Source organism: Anabrus simplex, chromosome 8 (genome assembly GCF_040414725.1).
Source record: "Anabrus simplex isolate iqAnaSimp1 chromosome 8, ASM4041472v1, whole genome shotgun sequence".
NCBI classification, from domain to species: domain Eukaryota; kingdom Metazoa; phylum Arthropoda; class Insecta; order Orthoptera; family Tettigoniidae; genus Anabrus; species Anabrus simplex.
Genome location: NC_090272.1, coordinates 207,621,458 through 207,640,102, shown reverse-complemented (window position 1 = coordinate 207,640,102; position 18,645 = coordinate 207,621,458). Strand labels below are relative to the sequence as shown.

Below are 18,645 nucleotides of genomic sequence, written 5' to 3'. Positions count from 1 at the left end.
ATGGACAAATACCACCACAAAGAGATCTATAACGTCAAAGTCCTCCGAGGAATAGACACAGGTTCAGATCACTATGTAGTTAAAATTAAGCTCACTCCCCAGAGGAGACAGCAAAAGCAAGACCTTAAAACTAAAAGAAAAAATAGATCAACAACAAAAATGACCAGAAGGCAACTGAAAAAAATAATAATCACAGATAAACTTGAAGACTTAGTACACAACCTTAAACAAATTGCAGAAGACCTGGCTCCAATTAAACCACGTAAAGTCACCAATGGTGGAACAGTGAATGTGATGAAACAGTGGAGAAAAGACATCAGGCATGGCTATTGCATCAGTCAAAAAAAACAAAAAAAAAACCAAACAACAACAACAAAACCCCAGAAATATTCTATCAAAATCTAGTAAAACAGAGAAAGAAACTACCCAAGTCTTAAGAAGAATAAAAAGACAACATCATAAGGACACACTGCAGTTAAGTGAAGAACAATTCAATAAAACTCAATCAAGGGACTACTATAAAACCTTCAGAAAGCAGCTCCAAAAATATGAACCCCCGACCCTACTGATGAAGGATGAAAATGTTAAGCTGGCTCATAACAATAAAGACAATGCAGAAATTCTGGCCAAATATTTCAACAAGCTTTTAAATTGTGAGGAACCTACAGAACTCCTTCATTTGGACACATACACCCCGATAAAAACACCACCAGAGAACATCAATCCCCCCCACAATAAAGGAAGTCAACCAAGCTCTGAATAAATTAAAAAACTACAAAGCGCCAGGAGAAGATCAGACCTTTGCGGAAATCTGGAAATATGCATGAACATCAGCAAAAGTTGCCTTCCATCAACAACTTGTCTATATGGATTAAAGAAGAACTATCAGAACATTGAACAACAGCCCTCATTCACCCACTGCACAAAAAAGTAGACAAAACCGACCCTAATAACTACAGGGGAATCTCGCTCCTTGACATAACATACAAAATATTTTCAATAATCATTCTCAATAGGATAAGTTTACAACTTGAGAAAGAACTAGGAGAATATCAAGGAGGTTTCAGACCCTGGAGGAGCTGTCCTGATCAGATCATGAGTCTTAAGTTGATAATGGACTATAACAGGAGAAGAAACAGAGATATGCTAATAACATTTGTAGATTTCAAGAAAGCTTATGAATGCATCCATAGAGAATCTCTGTTTAAAATTTTAAGACACCTTGGACTACACTCCAAATTAATAAACTTGACAAAATAGACTCTAACACCAAATCAAAAGTGAAGTTTAGGGGTGAAACATCAGAGACATTTGAAATTAAAACTGGACTACGACAGGGAGATGGGTTTTCACCACTATTATTTAATTGTGCTCTAGAAATGGTAATGAGAGAATGGTTTAAGAAATGTCCCACCCAAAATAAAGATTGGCCAAAAAATCAAAACAAATTTCCTGGGTTTCGCTGACAATTTAGCATTACTAGCAGTGGACATAAAAGAAGCAAAAACCCAGATATCAGAACTTCAAAACACTGCAAAAAAAATTGGCCTCAAAATATCATTTGAAAAAACAGAAATTATGCCCCAAAAACCAATGCAACTAAAAGAAGTTACCATAAATGATAACAAAATCAAAATAGTAACTCAATTTAAATATCTTGGAGATAACCTAAAGGTGCATAAGGTTGCACATGACAGTTACGCAAAATGTTGGTCACACTGCAGTGGCACACAAAGCGATGTTGCCACCATAGCAATAGCTGCTTGCACGACACGTAAGATTTTAGAAACATGAGAAAAATATTTTAATGCCATTGCGATGATACACGATACAAATGAAATCGGCCGACAACAATCGCACTTTCAACATACCGATTAAGTTTACAATGAAATATATCACACAAAATGATACGAGATAAATCTACTACAAAGTTCTTATTATCGCACTGTTAGAGAATGCGGAAGAAATTGGCAGACAAGAAACTCACTTTAAATACACCAATACATGTTACGATAATATACACCGGTACTAACACAAAATATTTCGAGTAAAATCTATTAAATTTACGAAAATTCAGAAATGTTATTCTTCTTACCTTGTTTACATTGGTAGAGGCTGTATACCCTCCAGATCACTGCCATCACTACCATCGCCTTTGTTGTTGTTGTTGTTGTTGTTGTCGTCATCATCCAGGCAGATCATTAACTCCTGACAGTCACTGATGATATCATCTATGGCCATTCCCCCGATGGCACTACAGCCCTTGAAGGGCCTTGGCCTGCCAAACGACCGCTGCTCAGCCCGAAGGCCTGCAGATTACGAGGTGTCGTGTGGTCAGCACGACGAATCCTCTCGGCCGTTATTCTTGGCTTCCCAGACCAGGGCCGCTCCTCAATTCTAATCACGTAGGCTGAGTGGACCTCGAACCAGCCCTCAGGTCCAGGTAAAAATCCCTAACCTGGCCAGGAATCGAACCCGGGGCCTCCGGGCAAGAGGCAGGCACGCTACCCCTACACCACAGGGCCGGCACATCTATGGCCATCACCGAGTTAATTAATGGAATTACATAAAATCAGCTTCATGGTCCGTATCGCACTTCAATAGATTCACAATGAAGTATTTATTTATTTTCCACCTAGTCGATACAATGATTGCCTAAGGCAATTTTTATTGGTCAAAAGTGGTACATGTTTCGTATATTAACAACATCTTCAGCCACATAACAATGTTTAGATGAAAAATATAAAATAGACAAAGTAATGCTTTAGAGGAAGTGTCCTTGAAATTAACATAAGATTGACAAGATTAAAACAAACAAATAACTCAAGAGAAAATATATAAATTATTTCTACAATAGAAAGCAGTCGTCAAGGAAACACTTGTACAATATTCCATAGAGAAATTGTCCTAATAAATATTCTTTTCTTAATAATCCATGAAAAAAGATCAATTTATAAATTAAAAATTATACAATTTATAAGTAATTATCGAAATGAAGAAATCCTGATATCACAGTGCGGCTCTTATTATTAATGTAGATGAAAATATAACTAATTCCTAGTTGTCAAATCTTATTAAGCCTGCTTTCCTTTGGAACAGTAACTCCTGTCATTCTTTCACAGTTTTGCGCCGGGTGTAATATTGATGATGCGTTCTTCCTTGTTCTTGCACCTGAGGAGGAGGAGGAGCGGGGGATATAGGTGTGTCAAGAACTTCCTTGCTGTCACCTATAGCTTTAACTGAGGAGGAATAAGTTGTAGGGCTATCTGTAGGTGGAGAAATTCCAATTCTTTTTTCTTGATCCTTCTCAAGCATTTTCAAATATACTAGAATTTGATAATATAATGGATTCTTATATTCTACAGCCTCATTAAGGTTATCAACTTGTAAAGAAAAATGATGTTAATGCTCGTTTCGGAACTGGGACGTTTGAAAGCAATAACATACGCGATGTGCTCAACGCTTGTAACCTCGACTGCCTTCCATTCAATCCAACCTTTCATACTGCCACTTCCGATAGCACTCTTGACATAATCTCATCCAACTGCAATGAGTTGGTAGTATATAAATTTCTCTTGAGTTATTTGTTTGTTTTCATCTTGTCAATCTTATGTTAATTTCAAGGACACTTCCTCTAAAGCATTACTTTGTCTATTTTATATTTTTCATCTAAACATTGTTATGTGGCTGAAGATGTTGTTAATATACGAAACATGTACCACTTTTGACCAATAAAAATTGCCTTAGGCAATCATTGTATCGACTAGGTGGAAAATAAATAAATACTTCATTGTGAATTTAATTAATGGAAGACAGGAAGACTTAAAAGGGTCCACCTTTTCAATACAAAAATGTTATAGTTTATTTATAACATATATTTGCACTTGCAACTAGTTTTGACGCTGTTTGGCGTCATCATCAGCCAAAATGTGGGAAATAGGCTAGCATGTAGACATTTATATTACACAAGGCGTTACATTAAACAATACACATCCTACAAGGAGACAAAAACAGGGACGAATACAGAAACAAATGAATCGTTGAGAAAGCAAAAGTTATACATACTAAAAACAGCCCTAACTACACATCCTGCAGTGCGAAAATATTCGCCCTGAATGATTCCTGAATACAAAACACACGTGCACACACTTCTGAAGAGCCAGCAGGCAGGAAAAAGTAAAGTGAAACCTTAAGAGTTCTTCTGAGAAGAGTTCATCATTCCTTCCATGCTCCGACCAACTAATGAAGTCTCCCTTGAGTTCCCGATAAACATACACAACAGGAAACTCTCCCTCACTCTCAACAATAGCCATAAAGACCAACGGTAAATTTCACTTTAAATATTGTGGAGAGACGTGAAAGCATGATCCTGAACATGATATAACTTCTTCATTTAACCTAATTTTTTACACAAGGTGTTACATTAAACAATACACATCTTATGAGGAGATAAAAACAGGGACGAATGTAGAAACAAATGCATCGTTGAGAAAGCAAAAGTTATACGTATTAAAAATAACCTTAACCACACATCTTGCAGTGCGAAAATATTTGCCTTGAATGATTCCTGAATACAAAACGCACGCGCACACACTTCTGAAGAGCCAGCAGGCAGGAAAAAGTAAGGTGAAACCTTAAGAGTTCTTCTGAGAAGAGTTCATCATTTTTTCTATGTTCCGACTAACTAATGAAGTCTCCCTTGAGTTCCTGATAAAGATACACAACAGGAAATTCTTCACTCTCAATAATAGCTATAAAGACCAACGGTAAATTGTATTTTAAATACTGTGCAGAGATGTGAAAGCATGATCTTGAACATGATATAACTTCTTCATTTAACCACCTTTGGAAGTCTCTCTCTATATTACATAGCTTCATTAACACCACCGTTCAGTAGATGCACAAAATAATCTTGTAATCTTCACAGGTCCGGTATTCAGCTCGACAAGAATATAAAATTGGTATTAAGGAATACGTTTTCTGAGAGTTTGGAGGTTGACTGTGCCAGTATTTGTGGTGTATTGTTGCAGCGTTACGTGTAGGGTGGGGGCAGGTTTCTATGATGTTTATTGCGGGACATAAGGCGGTAAAGCTATGGCGCGAGATGAAGAGGAACAGAGCGTGTTGGATAGTTTAGGTCTGGGGAGCGGCCATTGTTGGATTAGGAGGGGAGAGGGAAGGAGCGGTAGGGGAGGAGGAGTGGAAGGAGGGGAAGTATGGAGGGTGATATGGTGAAAGTGTGTGGCGTGACAAGGTATTATGCATAATCTGAAAGACAGATCTGTTTTTCGGGATATTCATGTTTTTGAAAAATTCAATGAGAAAGTCGAATAGGATCTTTGGTTTCTCTGAGATATCATTTAAGTTTAGGTTGGGATTGAAATATTGGTCTAAATGAATATAGAGGTTTTCAGTGACGTCTAGGAAAGAACCTTTGTTTAGAATATCTAAAACCTCAAGATCTTGATTTATTTCAGTAAAGTTGTGCTTAAATTCTTTTATATGTAGGCCGACCGCGGAAAAACGGTTGTGTTTTATGGCATTGACATGTTCTGCATATCTGATTTTAAAGCTGCGTCCTGTTTGCCCTAGGTAAGAACTTTTGCAGTCTTGGCAAGAAAACCTATATACACCTGATTTAGAAAAAGGACTACTTTTATTTATTGATGAAGAGTTGTGTAGGATCTCTGTGCTTCTATTGTTAGTACGAAAGGCTATTTTAACGTTGTGTTTTTTAAGAACGTTAGTGACGTTGTAAATTTCTTTATTGAAGGTAAATGTGGAAAACGTGGCAGTGCTAGTATTGTCTTTTATTAGGGTGGTTTTTGGGCGGTGTCTGAATTTATTGATTAATCTTTCAATAAAGGATTCATTATATCCATTGAATTTTGCTATAGAGCGAATGGTGTTCAATTCTTTATTTAAGTTTTTTCTTGACATCGGAATTTTGAATGCTCGGTCTACTAAGCTATTATATGTAGCCGCTTTGTGTGTTTGGGGTTGTAGCGAGTCATTTCTTATAGTAGTGGCCGTTTGAGTGGGCTTTCTATAGATACTATATGTGAACGAAGAGGGGTGCCTATTGATTGTTAGGTCTAGGAAGTTGATGGAGTTGTTTATCTCTGATTCTAAGGTAAATTTAATGTCATGATCAATGGTATTAAGGTTTTTGAGGGAGGATTATAAATGTGTCATCTATCTTCCATTCTCAGTTCAATACGGACAAAATGAAATTCTTAGATTTAAATGAGTTAATTAATGTTGCGACATGGCTAACTTTCTTTCTCCAAGAAGCCGCATCCACTAGAGCAATACCCTCTCGGAACAGTCTTTCCACTTCAGTAATTGTGAAGGATTTGTTATTTGTGCGAACGTAACGTTTCACATCACTCCATACCAATTCAATAGGGTTGAAGTGACAGTGGTACGGCGGCAACCTAACAACCTCGTGTCCTTGTTCCTTCGCTACCTCATTGACTACGTACGTCGGTGAAACCGGTTTGTTTTGTTTCACCAGTGCATATAAAGCTAATTTAATCATACCCATATGCGCTGGGATATTTCTTGCCTGCAGCCATTCTACTAACAGTTCTTTACGGGCGCTCGAAGTAGGGGTCTTGTCCATTATTACCGAGTGGTAAGGTGCATTGTCCATAACAATAATGGAAGGGCCTTTGAGCTGTTGCAGGAGCTTCTTAAACCAATCTAAAAAGCGAACATGGTCCATATCTTCGTGATAATCACAGGTTTTTTTCGATCGGAACATTAGAAGACCACCTTCCACAAAGCCACTGGATGAACCTGCGTGCGCTATTATTAATCTGGCGTCCTTCCCAGTCGGTTGATTACCGGAGCTTCTAGGACTGTCATCAGTCCAAGATTTATCAATGCACTCTCCAGCATTCACCCACGTCTCATCCAACCATATTATCTCGTGGAGATCCTTACCGACAAGTTTATTTAAAAAAATACTCCTAGCCATCACGATGTGCGACTTTTCAAGCTACAGTTTTCTTCCGTTCAGTTTTTTGTATCTGAAACCTAAGGCTTGCAGTACCGTTTTTAAGGAAGTTTTACCCCCGGAGAAAAGATTTTTCTGTTTAAGGGAGACTAGTAATTTTTCCACCACAGGGTATTCCCTCCTGCTGTAATAATCGTACACGTGTCTATGTATTGCATCAGCCTGGAAAGAATCAATTCCTGTTACAGGAGATGGCTTAAATCGTTTCTTTTCTGGAGTGCTAAGAAACAAGTCCCCAACTCTCAGACCCGTTTCTGCTACTGCTAGGTTTCCCAGTCCATTTTTCCTTCAGTTCCTGGAGGAGAACACCTTTCTGAACCACAGTCTGCTTTGAAAGCCCTAATGTTTGACTTGTACGTTCCACGACTTGATCTGCAGGAACAGAGGGACGACCATGCAAGCGTACAAATTCCCTCTCCCTCTCGTAAAACTCGCGAGTTCTCCGCACTAATTCACATGCCTGACTATTAAGGAGCACTCCTCGGTGCAAAGGATTATCACTTCGCGATTCATCATATTGTCATTTCCGTGACATCGCACTGCACTAGTTACAGAAAATCAGTTATCTCACAAAAAAAACACCACTTTCATCAATGTGCGAATCACACCTGACCCTGTGCTAGCAACGACAGACAAGCGGCAACACTTCAATACGGAAGTAAAGGTAGTTATAGATGGCACCACTATACTGGCCATATTGCCAACAACAACCAAATGAAAATAGTTCATCTTTATTTTGCAGCTCGCTTAAACATTACAATTTTTTAAGAAATGCTCATGTTTTTGCAAGTATATAAAAGGTTATACGCACTCTACAGAATTAAATACGAACTAATATGTATAAAATCCATAACTGTATCTGACATAAAAAGGAATGGATTGGCCGTTCTGATTGACGGGTGACGTTCTTCAATTATTTTTTGTAGTAATGCCAACATGAACTATAACTGTCAAGTGCAACCTTGTACTGGCCCACATATAAATGAAAAAAATCTCAATCCAAACAAGAACATATAGATTAGCTAAAGCACAAAAATTAACATGGGATATCTACAAAATGATATGTCTATCAATAAGTGCAAAATTAAAACACTACAACACAGTTATAAAACCGGAAGCTACATATGCAGCAGAAACACTTTTTACCCGAATAAACAATCAAAGACTGACAGACTTCAGAAAATTGAAAGGAGGATTGGAAGAATCTGCATCAACAAAAATTACCAGAAAGATGGACAGTGGCGGTTAATACCTAACAAAGTCATGTACAAAAAGCTAGAACCCATTACAGATACTATGTTTAAGAGGAGACTGGGGTTCTTTGGACATATCATGATGATGCAGGATTCGAGACTTTTGAAACAACAAGTACAACACAATCTCGTCTCAAAAAATACCACAACAGGATGTAAATGGATCAGAAAAGTAAGAGAGGATCTGAAGGAAATACGCCTCAGGACAGAAGACACCACAAATAAGATAAAATTGAATACAAAACTCAAGAATACAAACCTCTGCTTTACCCTTACACAAAACAAACCAACAACACGCATATTTTCAACTGAGGAAAGGGCACGAAGAACGGAGCATCTGAAGAATTACTGGGAGGACCGCAAAGCCCGAACAATCCCTTCAGAGAGACCTGAACGACGGACTGACTGAAGTGATACTATGTGGTCATAAAAGAAGAAGAAGAATTACAGATTCTTACCTACCCATATTTTCTTGGTATTAATAATACCCTCAAGTTCTCCCTTTGCACTTGAGGGCATGCTATTGTAGATTTCACCATTAATATCCCTTTTCAGCTTACAAATATGGAGCTGACATTGCCAATAAAGTTGGTGAAATTCTTAAATTCATCTAGCTCCATTTTCAGAACATTCATATTCTTTTACACACTGTTAACGTCTATCCAATCACTGTAAGTAAAGATGTTCTGCAACTTTACTTTTTCTTCTTCTTTTCTGTTAAGTTGTGAATTCCATCAACATATATGCATGGCCCTTAAGAAGAAATTTGTGATTTAACTCTTTCATGTCTTCTACCATAGACAACAACAACAAATAATATATTACGATTATTGAACAAATTCAATTTTGATGACAATTATTTGACCACACTCTCCAAGTTCCATAATTCTTTTCAATTACTTCTTTTAATGCCCATTTTAGGACATGATCCTATTTCATTTCCATCATGACTCCCTGTGGTTTCAACACATCGTACAGAAAGAAGTCTCAGATACTGCGTCATGTTCAGCATAATTTGTGTGTCCACAGCTTCCTAAGATAAAAACTCTGAGAATTAGGGAGTAATGGCATTGCAAGACACTTCTGGCTATCTACCATCACCACTTCTGAGTTCTGCGATTGTTGGTTCTCCCAAGTTTGTAACATTTCTTTCAAATGTTCTAACTTCTCAGTTTTATTCAGTTATTTTTGTCATGCATTATTCAGCTTGTCTTAAACTCTATCACAAGTGTAACAAATGTCTAGATTAGATTACATTTTTTCTGGGAACATTAGCCATTTGGCCCTCTCTTCCATCTAACCAGATTATAAGGTACAATGTACTGTATGTACAAAAATAAGAAGAAATAATATTACAACTATTAACTTAAAGGAATACCAATACAGATAATGATAGTAATGAAGTGATGATGATGAAAAGATGATACTACAAAAAATATTAACGTATACAACTGAATTGTTACTACACAGCAGCTACATCATCTAGGTATTCTGCCTTATGGCAGGTCTCGTCATGAGATGAAATAATAATAATAATAATAATAATAATAATAATAATAATAATAATAATAATAATAATAATAATAATAATAATAATCAAATTACCACTAACAATTTACAATTTAGGAAATTCCATTGTTGTTGAGGAGATACTGTTGGCAGCGTTTCCTGAAACTAGAGTGGAATGCAGCCAGGAAGGTGGTTTGGAGAGTGTTGCACAGTAACTGACGAGCCTAACTTAGCACACGAGGGCGAAACGCAGGCAACCAAGAATGAGTTAGCTGGAAAGTTTATAATGTCCAATAACGGACCATTATATTGGTATTATAAATTTACTCATTCAGGACAAATATTTTAGGTTCCCTATGGGAATCAACATCTACATCATTTGATGGCCAGGCAGGCATCTATTTTTGGTAATGAGACATAGCTCTCATAGTGCATTGGCACTGCTGGTGGCTTCAAATAGCCTATGCAGTGGCCTCCACGGTATGCACTAGCCTTGCGTCTTGGGTGGTGTGCTAAGTCCCAACTGACGAGCCTAACTTAGCACACGAGGGCGAAACGCAGGCAACCAAGAATGAGTTAGCTGGAAAGTTTATAATGTCCAATAACGGACCATTATATTGGTATTCTTGGCTTTCTAGACCGGAGCGGCTATCTGACCGTCAGATAGCTTCTCAATTCTAATCACGTAGGCTGAGTGGACATCGAACCAGGTCCAGGTAAAAATCCCAGACCTGGACGGGAATCGAACCCGGGGCCTCCGTGTAAGAGGCAGGCACGCTACCCCTACACCACGGGGCCGGCTTTGTAAACGATGCCGGCTCGATTTTTAAAGCATTCCAGCCACCCGCTCGACGCGGGTAAAAGGTACCCTTAATTTGCATGAGGCTTTCTCCTGCATAATAGTCCCACTGAAAGGTATGTTTTAACATCGCTGCTGTTTAAACCGTATTAGCAGAACTTGTTCTATTTCATCGTACTTTTCATATTTAACTTCCTTACAATTTGCTGAAGTATTCCCTGCAGAAGCAGAGATCTCTTCTTTCTTCGCTATAATACCGTTCAAAGTAGACAGCGGCATTCCCAGCTCCTTTGCCAAGGCAACATGAGAAAGTGTAGATGACGTCACTTTCCTTATAATCTCCACTTTGTCTTTTATTGTTAGTGCCATTCGCTTGATCTCTTTCCTCTGAGTTGCGCTCATTTTCACTTAAAAAAAGCTTGTACGTTGATATTACAAGTACAACTAACTTCACCGACTCCTATTCATACTAATTACGACGCTACACTATGCTTGGCAATTCGTAGCTTAGGCTTACAAGGAACAAAGACAAGACGTGTACTACAGTTTGTTAGCATGTGCTTTCTATCTTCCTCACACCTCTGACACCTGCTTCAAGGATAACGGCAGCAAATGGGAAATCTAGCAACTTACTCTTAGAGATTCTCAGAACCTAGGCCTAAATCGCCCCTGCATTCCTACTGGTTGTCACGGCAACGGGCGTAGTTTCTGGCTGTTTCACAAGTACCGCATGGCCAAGCCAGTATTGAGTTTATTTTCCCGCTTCAATCCTCTTCATGCTATAGGTAATGAAGAAAAAAAAACACAGGTTCGAAGTTGCAGAAATTAGTGCATGGAAATGTATCTGGGGTATTACATGGGAGAGATAAAGGCGCAGTAGCAACGCTAGCACATCTAAACGTAAACAGTTTCTTTCCCCGCGAGAATTTTATTTCATGTCTCCTCATCCTTGTGCTACGTTCTAATAATGCGATATAATAATTACGAGTGATACGATAATACAATGTTTAGCTCGTATAAAGGTAAAATTAAAAATAACTTTCAATTTTATGCCAACACGTGGTATTGCAATGCCTATGTGTGCCTCCCTCAACACCCAGTTGGCTATCAACATTCGTTCAACTTCGTAAACGATCGGGATCTTTCGGCCGGCTGTTTGGCGGCATGTGTATCAGCTGGCTGCTGGCCAATCGGCTGTTTCCTGCATAGAGTCGCGAAGTTGTTTTTATTCACCTCACTAATAATAGACAAGGAAAATCTTATCAGTTTAGTTCAAAAACGTAATTTCCTCTACGGCAAGGCCCATAAGTATTATTGCAACAACGTAAGACTGAATGGCTGGAAGGAAATAAGCAAGGGAATGAAAAATCAGATAGGTTAGAAAATTCAGTTTTGTGGTAGGTTAACAGTAATGTTGTGGACAAATGCACTTTACGGTTTTTAATGTTTAGGCCACCTCGATTAATGGCTTCACCCTGTCGCGGCCCGCAAATTACTGCATTAAAGTTTTATCAAATCATCCATTGCGTACTTTATGTTTCTTACGTAGACTCCCGTTCAATTTTATTCCGCTAGATGGAACGGTGGAGTGGAAATTTTGACTGATGGGTTCGATTCGATTCCACAAGTCGAGAGTGAGCATCTGCTATCCGTGTTGTCATAGCGTGACGTCATATGGCCGTGGCAGGCCCGCACATGTTCTGTGACACCAGACATACACCGCGAGCGCGCAAACGGTCAACACAGGGTGCAACTTGTGCGTAGACTGGAGGGTTTTAATCACGGGCTGCTTTGGGCGGACGTTTTCTATCTCAAGGGGCTCTAAAATCTGAACTGTTTAAGCGGGAAATATATTTACAACAGAACACTTTAAACGAGAAAAATATACATATATCTTAATGCAACTGATCAAGGGACCAAGAATATCACACTTCTTAGGCGGGAACTTCTTAACCGAGTTTCACTGTATTATGATCAACGAATTTAGGAAATTATGTTCGTGTTTATGCTACAGAAATAAGAATCCAGCAAGGAAAAACACCAAAAAAACACCAAGTATTGCATCTACAGGCAAGGGAAATAGTATTTAGATTATATTTGTACTTCACAAGCATGCAGCAGCAGGTATTTTTTTTTTTATTTTTTTTTTTTGCAAGCTGCTTTACGTCGCACCAACACAGATAGGTCTTATGGCGACGATGGGACAGGAAAGGACTAGGAGTGGTTAAGAAGCGGCCGTGGCCTTAATTAACATGGGAAACCACGGAAAACCATCTTCAGGCTGCCGACAGTGGAGTTCGAACCCACTATCTCCTGAACACTGAATACTGGCTACACTTAAGCAACTGCAGCTATCGAGCTCAGTCCAACAGGTAGTGAGAGGCGGGGAAGGTGAGAAAGACGCTGTTGCCATACCTTAAAAAAAAAAAAAAAAAAAAAAAAAAAAACACAGCACTCGCGCATGGTATCAGTCTGCAAACTTTGCAGAAAATAACAAGATACAGGAAAAAATATAATGCAGTGTCCAGATATCCAGCTCCGCAGTAAAATGGTTAGTACGCTGGCCTTCGGTTCAAGAGACCCCCGGTTCGAATCTCAACCAGATCAGGGGATTTTAACTTTCATTGGTTAATTCCTCTGGCTCTGGGGCTGAGTGTTTGAGCCGTCTTCAACATTATAGGACCCAATCCTCACAGACGCGCAGGTTTTTTTTACAGGGCGTCAACTCTAAAGACCTGTGCTAGGCCTCTCCCATTACAAAGGCCATACACCATCGTTATTAGTGTTCAGATGATGATATCTATGATTCTAATTAATGTTCAGTTAATTTTCTATTCATTCATTTAATTTGTTATAGTTTTAATTTTGTTGTTTTATTATTAACTGTTTACTTGTTTTCATTCTGTGTCTATTGTTAGTGTATTAGGTCATATTATAAAATCACGACTTTACCGCCTCTTGATATGGTACAGATAAACGTGTGAAGCTCAAGTAGCTGTATTTAGTTCATTGTTTCACAGTTGCACATTCATTCATTCCTACACAGCTTGTATACATATGCTGTTTTGCTTCCAATCCCAAATTTGAACCATTCCACCTCAGCCTGCTCAGGATTTTTTTTAAAGAGATCATGAGCATATCAGTTTCTCCGGTGAAAAATCCACAGCCTGTTTCCAGTCATTCGACTGGGTCAGGAATGTAATGAATGAAGCCCCCATCTAGCGGCGAGGATAGGAATTGTGCCGGCTGCTGAAGCCTTTCACTCTCTTCTGGGGCAATGATTAATGAATGACGGATGAAATTATATGATATTGGAGAGTGTTGCTGGAATGAAAGATGACAGGGAAAACCGGAGTACCCAGAGAAAAAAAGTCCCGCCTCCGCTTTGTCCAGCACAAATCTCACATGGAGTGACTGGGATTTGAATTTCAGAACCTGGCGGTGAGAGGCCGGTGTGCTGCTGCCTGAACCACGGAGGCTTTATCAGTTTGTCTGGTGAAATGAAATGCCGTGTGGCCTCCGGAGAGGCCTGGTACAAGTCTTTTGATTTGACTCCCATAGGCGACCTGCGCTTCATGATGAGGATGAAATGATGATGAAGACGGCACATACACCCAGTCCCCGTGCCAGGGGAATTAACCAATTATGGTTAAAATTCCCGAAACTGCCGGGAATCGAACCCGAGGCCCCTGTGACCAAAAATCAGCATGCTAACCACTTACCCATGGAGCCGGACAGTTTCTCTGGTGCCAAGTTTTAAGTTTCTAGGGTACTTGTAAGTGCCTCAATAATCGTTACACTTCGCCTTCCATTTCTCATTTACTCTTCTTAAGACCTCGAAAATTTCTCTTGACACTTTATCATGGTTTATAATGTTAAAAATTAATTTAGATTTTCAGGATCTTTTAAGACCACCCAAAAATATCCATCATTGCTTTAGGATTATGGATATGACTGGACAAAGAAATTATTACACTTTCGTATGTTTTTGCTATCTGAGTAGGCAACATGTCGTGCTGTAGAAACATCAGGCTGTTTAAAAAATAGACTAAATTCCTGATTGAATATTTTTTCTAAACAACCCTTCTTTACATACAGAGTATGTAGGCTTTCTTTTTTTTTTTTTTTTTTTTTTTTTTGTGGTTTCTTCTGTGTAGTACCTGTACATTTTACCTATATTTAAATGAGATATGTTTGTAGGTGAATGTCTCCCTCTTTGATCACTCTGAAATATTGCTGCTGTTCCTTTATTCTGTGATGTTTTCATAAATTGTTCACTAATAGACAGGTTTGAAAGTACAGGGTCTTACATACGATGACAGAACCAAAACTCCATGGCGCAACAGCCCCGAAGGACCATGGCCTACCAAGCGACCGCTGCTCGGCCCGACGGCCTACAGATTACGAGGTGTCATGTAGTCAGCACGACGGATCCTCTCGGCCGTTATTCTTGGCTTTCTAGACCGGGGCCGCTATCTCACCGTCAGATAGCTCTTCAATTGTAATCAAGTAGGCTGAGTGGACCTCGAACCAGCCCTCAGATGCAGGTAAAAATCCCTGACCTGGCCAGGAATCGAACCTGGGGCCTCCGGGTAAGAGGCAGGCGCACTACCCCTACACCGCGTGGCCGGCATAGACATAATTACCTCCTGTATTTAACTGCTAATTAGTACTAATTTTATGAAATGATTAATTTCAAGTCACTCTGCTCGCAAGGTAAACAGTTACTGTAAGTGATAATTTGCATAACAGAGCAAGATGGGTAAAGAGAGTAATATTTTAGAACTAAAGCAAGTACTTCATTTAGCAATCAACCCTACACACAATTCATATTTTATACAAGCTAGACACTGCAATGACCAACTAAACCATGCAATTTTAAGAATAAAACAAGTTTACCTTTTTTCTACAATCTTGGTTTCCTTTGGTACAGTACTCCCATCAACAGCTGGTTGACAATTTTCTTCTTTAAATATCTCTACCTTTGTCTGTTTCAACTCTGATAATTTCTTTTCCTGGTGTGAACTGGAACTTGCCTTCTGTTTCTTCTTTGTCAATGGACTACTCCTTTTGCCAGAAAGACCATCACAAACAGCACCTACCTTTCCCTGAGAGGATGAAATAAGCTCATCTTCTGAACCACTGCTCAGATTTTTTATTTTGTTAAATTTAAGACATTTCTTCTTTGCCCGTGTTTTATTCTGTCCTGACGCTCTTTCAGGGCTACCATTCTTGAATGAAGATAATCCTGAATTTGACATTTCTGACATTTTGGATAAGGAAGATAGCATCTGACCATTCATAGGAATAGTATGTTCAATATTTTCTTTACCAGAAATCTGTGGCTGAATTTTTTTCACAGAATTTAATTCACCACAAATAATTTTATTCTCAAGTGCCATCAAACGTGGAGATACCCTTCGAGGTTTACAAGGGGTAGACAAAGATTTTAAAGAACCACTTCCATCACATACAAGAAGCTTATCATTGTCCTCTTTTTTGTCAATTACACCATTCTGTGCTACATCCTCATGTTCATTACGATCATTATCTGCTTGGTAGTATGTTGTAAAAGCACGTTCTAGAAATGAATCTGTGATAACCTCATCTTTATTAGAAGTTGACCAAAGATCATCATCATTTCTTTCCAATTTCTTAGTACCAGATGCTGTCAACACAATGCCCTTACCGTTTAAATTGAGATCATAAGTACACTTGACAGGTGAAATTTTACCTTTCCTTCTGTGTGTAGAACTCAAGCCCACCTTCAACTTTGAGGACTTTCTAATACTTGAATTCAAACTCTGCGTATAATTCTGTCTCTTTGCTAAGTTTCTGTCACTTCTGGAAAGTTGTGATTTATGCAAACTGTCTGACGGTTCAATTTCTGCACTTGGAGAACTTGAAACTTTAGAATTTGGAAAGCTACTGGACGTCTTACTTAAAGAATTATACTGTTTTCTTCTGTTATGTAATGTACTCTTTCTTTGCCCACTAATGCAATTCTTCCACTTTCCAACACTCAATTTATGTCCAGAAATCTTAACAGGAGATTTCAATTTTCCTCTAGGACTACCTTTAACAGTTCCTTTCCCTTCTAAATTATCTACATCTAAAGCATTGCATAACTGAGTATCAATAATGAAGCTATCCTCGATCTCATTATCGGTGTCAACAGGACTAATAGTGGAACGGCAGATTTCTTTGGAATTTAGTGTAGTCTTAGCATTATCAGCTTGCAACTCAACTTCCTTAACAGAGCTAGGCAACATGTTGCTACCTTCTAAATCTTTTAATATCTGTGTATCAATTTCAAACATGTCAACATTTTCTGTACTTTGCTCACACTGAGTTTGTTTCTCAGTACTTTTTTTATAACCCTGTGATTCAAGACACAGTTTATGATTTGATAACTTTAACTTTGGAGAGTCATCAAGTGGTACTGTAGGTTTGCTTTCCTTATCAAGTGACTTGCTGCTAGCATCAAGTGCATTACATAGCTGAGTATCAATCACAATACTGTCTCCAAACAAACTTGGACTTCTAAGAGAGTTTTCACATGAAGGCGAAGAAAATACATCCAAACTGTCTCTCTTTGAAGGAGTTTTAACATTTTCACACACAGGAGAATTTTTCTGTGGCTTATTTTTAGTAGCAACCAATAAACCTTTGATTGGTGTTTCAACATGCAAATTACTTTTAGACAATGGGGCGACCTTTACATCAGTATTGGAGTTATTTGGAGAATAATTAGATTTGCATTCTGGATCATCATTCAAGGTCAGATTTTCATCATCCTGAGAACTGATGAAAGTTGCTGTATTCATGTTTTCATGGCAGTCAAGACAACTGATGTTCTCCTCATCAGTAAGGTTCACGTCATTCACAATGCAGTTTGAGTCATTACCGTTATTTCCTTCACTTTCAACATCAGATCCAAAAGATAAAGTGCGACATGTGTTCAAAATGTCAACTGATGACCTCTTAAGATTTTCCTTCAAATTTTCATCATTCAAAATTATAAAGTTCTCATTGGAAGGCATAGAAGACAAGGTTCTATCGGTTTCCAGACATAGATCATGAACATTTATCTGAGCACTTTCTAGATCAGGGAGCTTAGAATTTAAAGATTCCTTCTGAATGACTAATGAAGTGTCATTTTCTTCTAATTCAGTTTTCGCAGGCTCTTCTAACTTCTTCACAGAAGGGAAAACAGGTGATGTGTTAGACTGAAGTCTTTTCCTAGATGGTTTTGGAAAACCAATTTTCACATCAGGAGAACCAGAATTTACAGGCTCTTCATTTCCTGAAAAGCTTCTTTCACTTAATTTTGAATGCTCACTATCAAGAACTTCTGAACATTCAGAATGGCTAAAATAATCTGAGCCCTCGTTGCGAGTTTCAACAGGTTCCCATTTGGCATCTACCAAACCAAGTTCTTTCTATAAAGAATAAAAAAGAAATATTTTGTCATTACTATTGGATACAATAGAAACAAACAAAAACAAAAGAATTAAAAATGAGCAAATACTTTCATACAAGTACCCTGCACCTCAATGTTACCATCATATTAAGGTCAAAAATCTTAAAGATACAGCAGCAAGAGAAATGGGAAATAACAATTGTAATAATATTATTTAAATCTTAGAGTAGCAAATGCTCCACGAGCATGGTGATTCTAATTATGTGTTTACATCTGATGGGTACAGACAGCTAAAATAGAGAAAAGAGTGCTCAATACAGATCAGTGATATATTTAATGGTATGCCTCAGTTTCTGCATATGTGAAATTCTGTTTCCATAGTCAGTCAATATTTCATTGTTATACACAGTAAAAAATGAAGTCGACAAAATCTGGAATGATGTGATCTACTAATCTCAAAGAAAAATTTTTGCTATTGGCTTTACGTCGCACCAACACAGATAGGTCTTATGGCGACGATGCGATAGGAAAGGCCTAGGAGTTGGAAGGAAGCGGCTGTGGCCTTAATTAAGGTACAGCCCCAGCATTTGCCTGGTGTGAAAACGGGAAACCACGGAAAACCAACTTCAGGGCTGCCGAC

At 38.5% G+C, this 18,645-nt stretch overlaps 1 protein-coding gene across 1 annotated transcript in view; it reads right to left on the bottom strand.

Annotated features, from left to right (window-relative positions):
- Positions 1–18,645, bottom strand: part of PolQ (DNA polymerase theta) — a 173,212-nt gene that overhangs the window by 67,020 nt on the left and 87,547 nt on the right. The window contains exon 17 of the mRNA XM_068229095.1: positions 15,482–18,024. Coding sequence (XP_068085196.1) covers positions 15,482–18,024 — 2,543 coding nt within the window. The remainder of the gene's footprint in view (positions 1–15,481; positions 18,025–18,645) is intronic.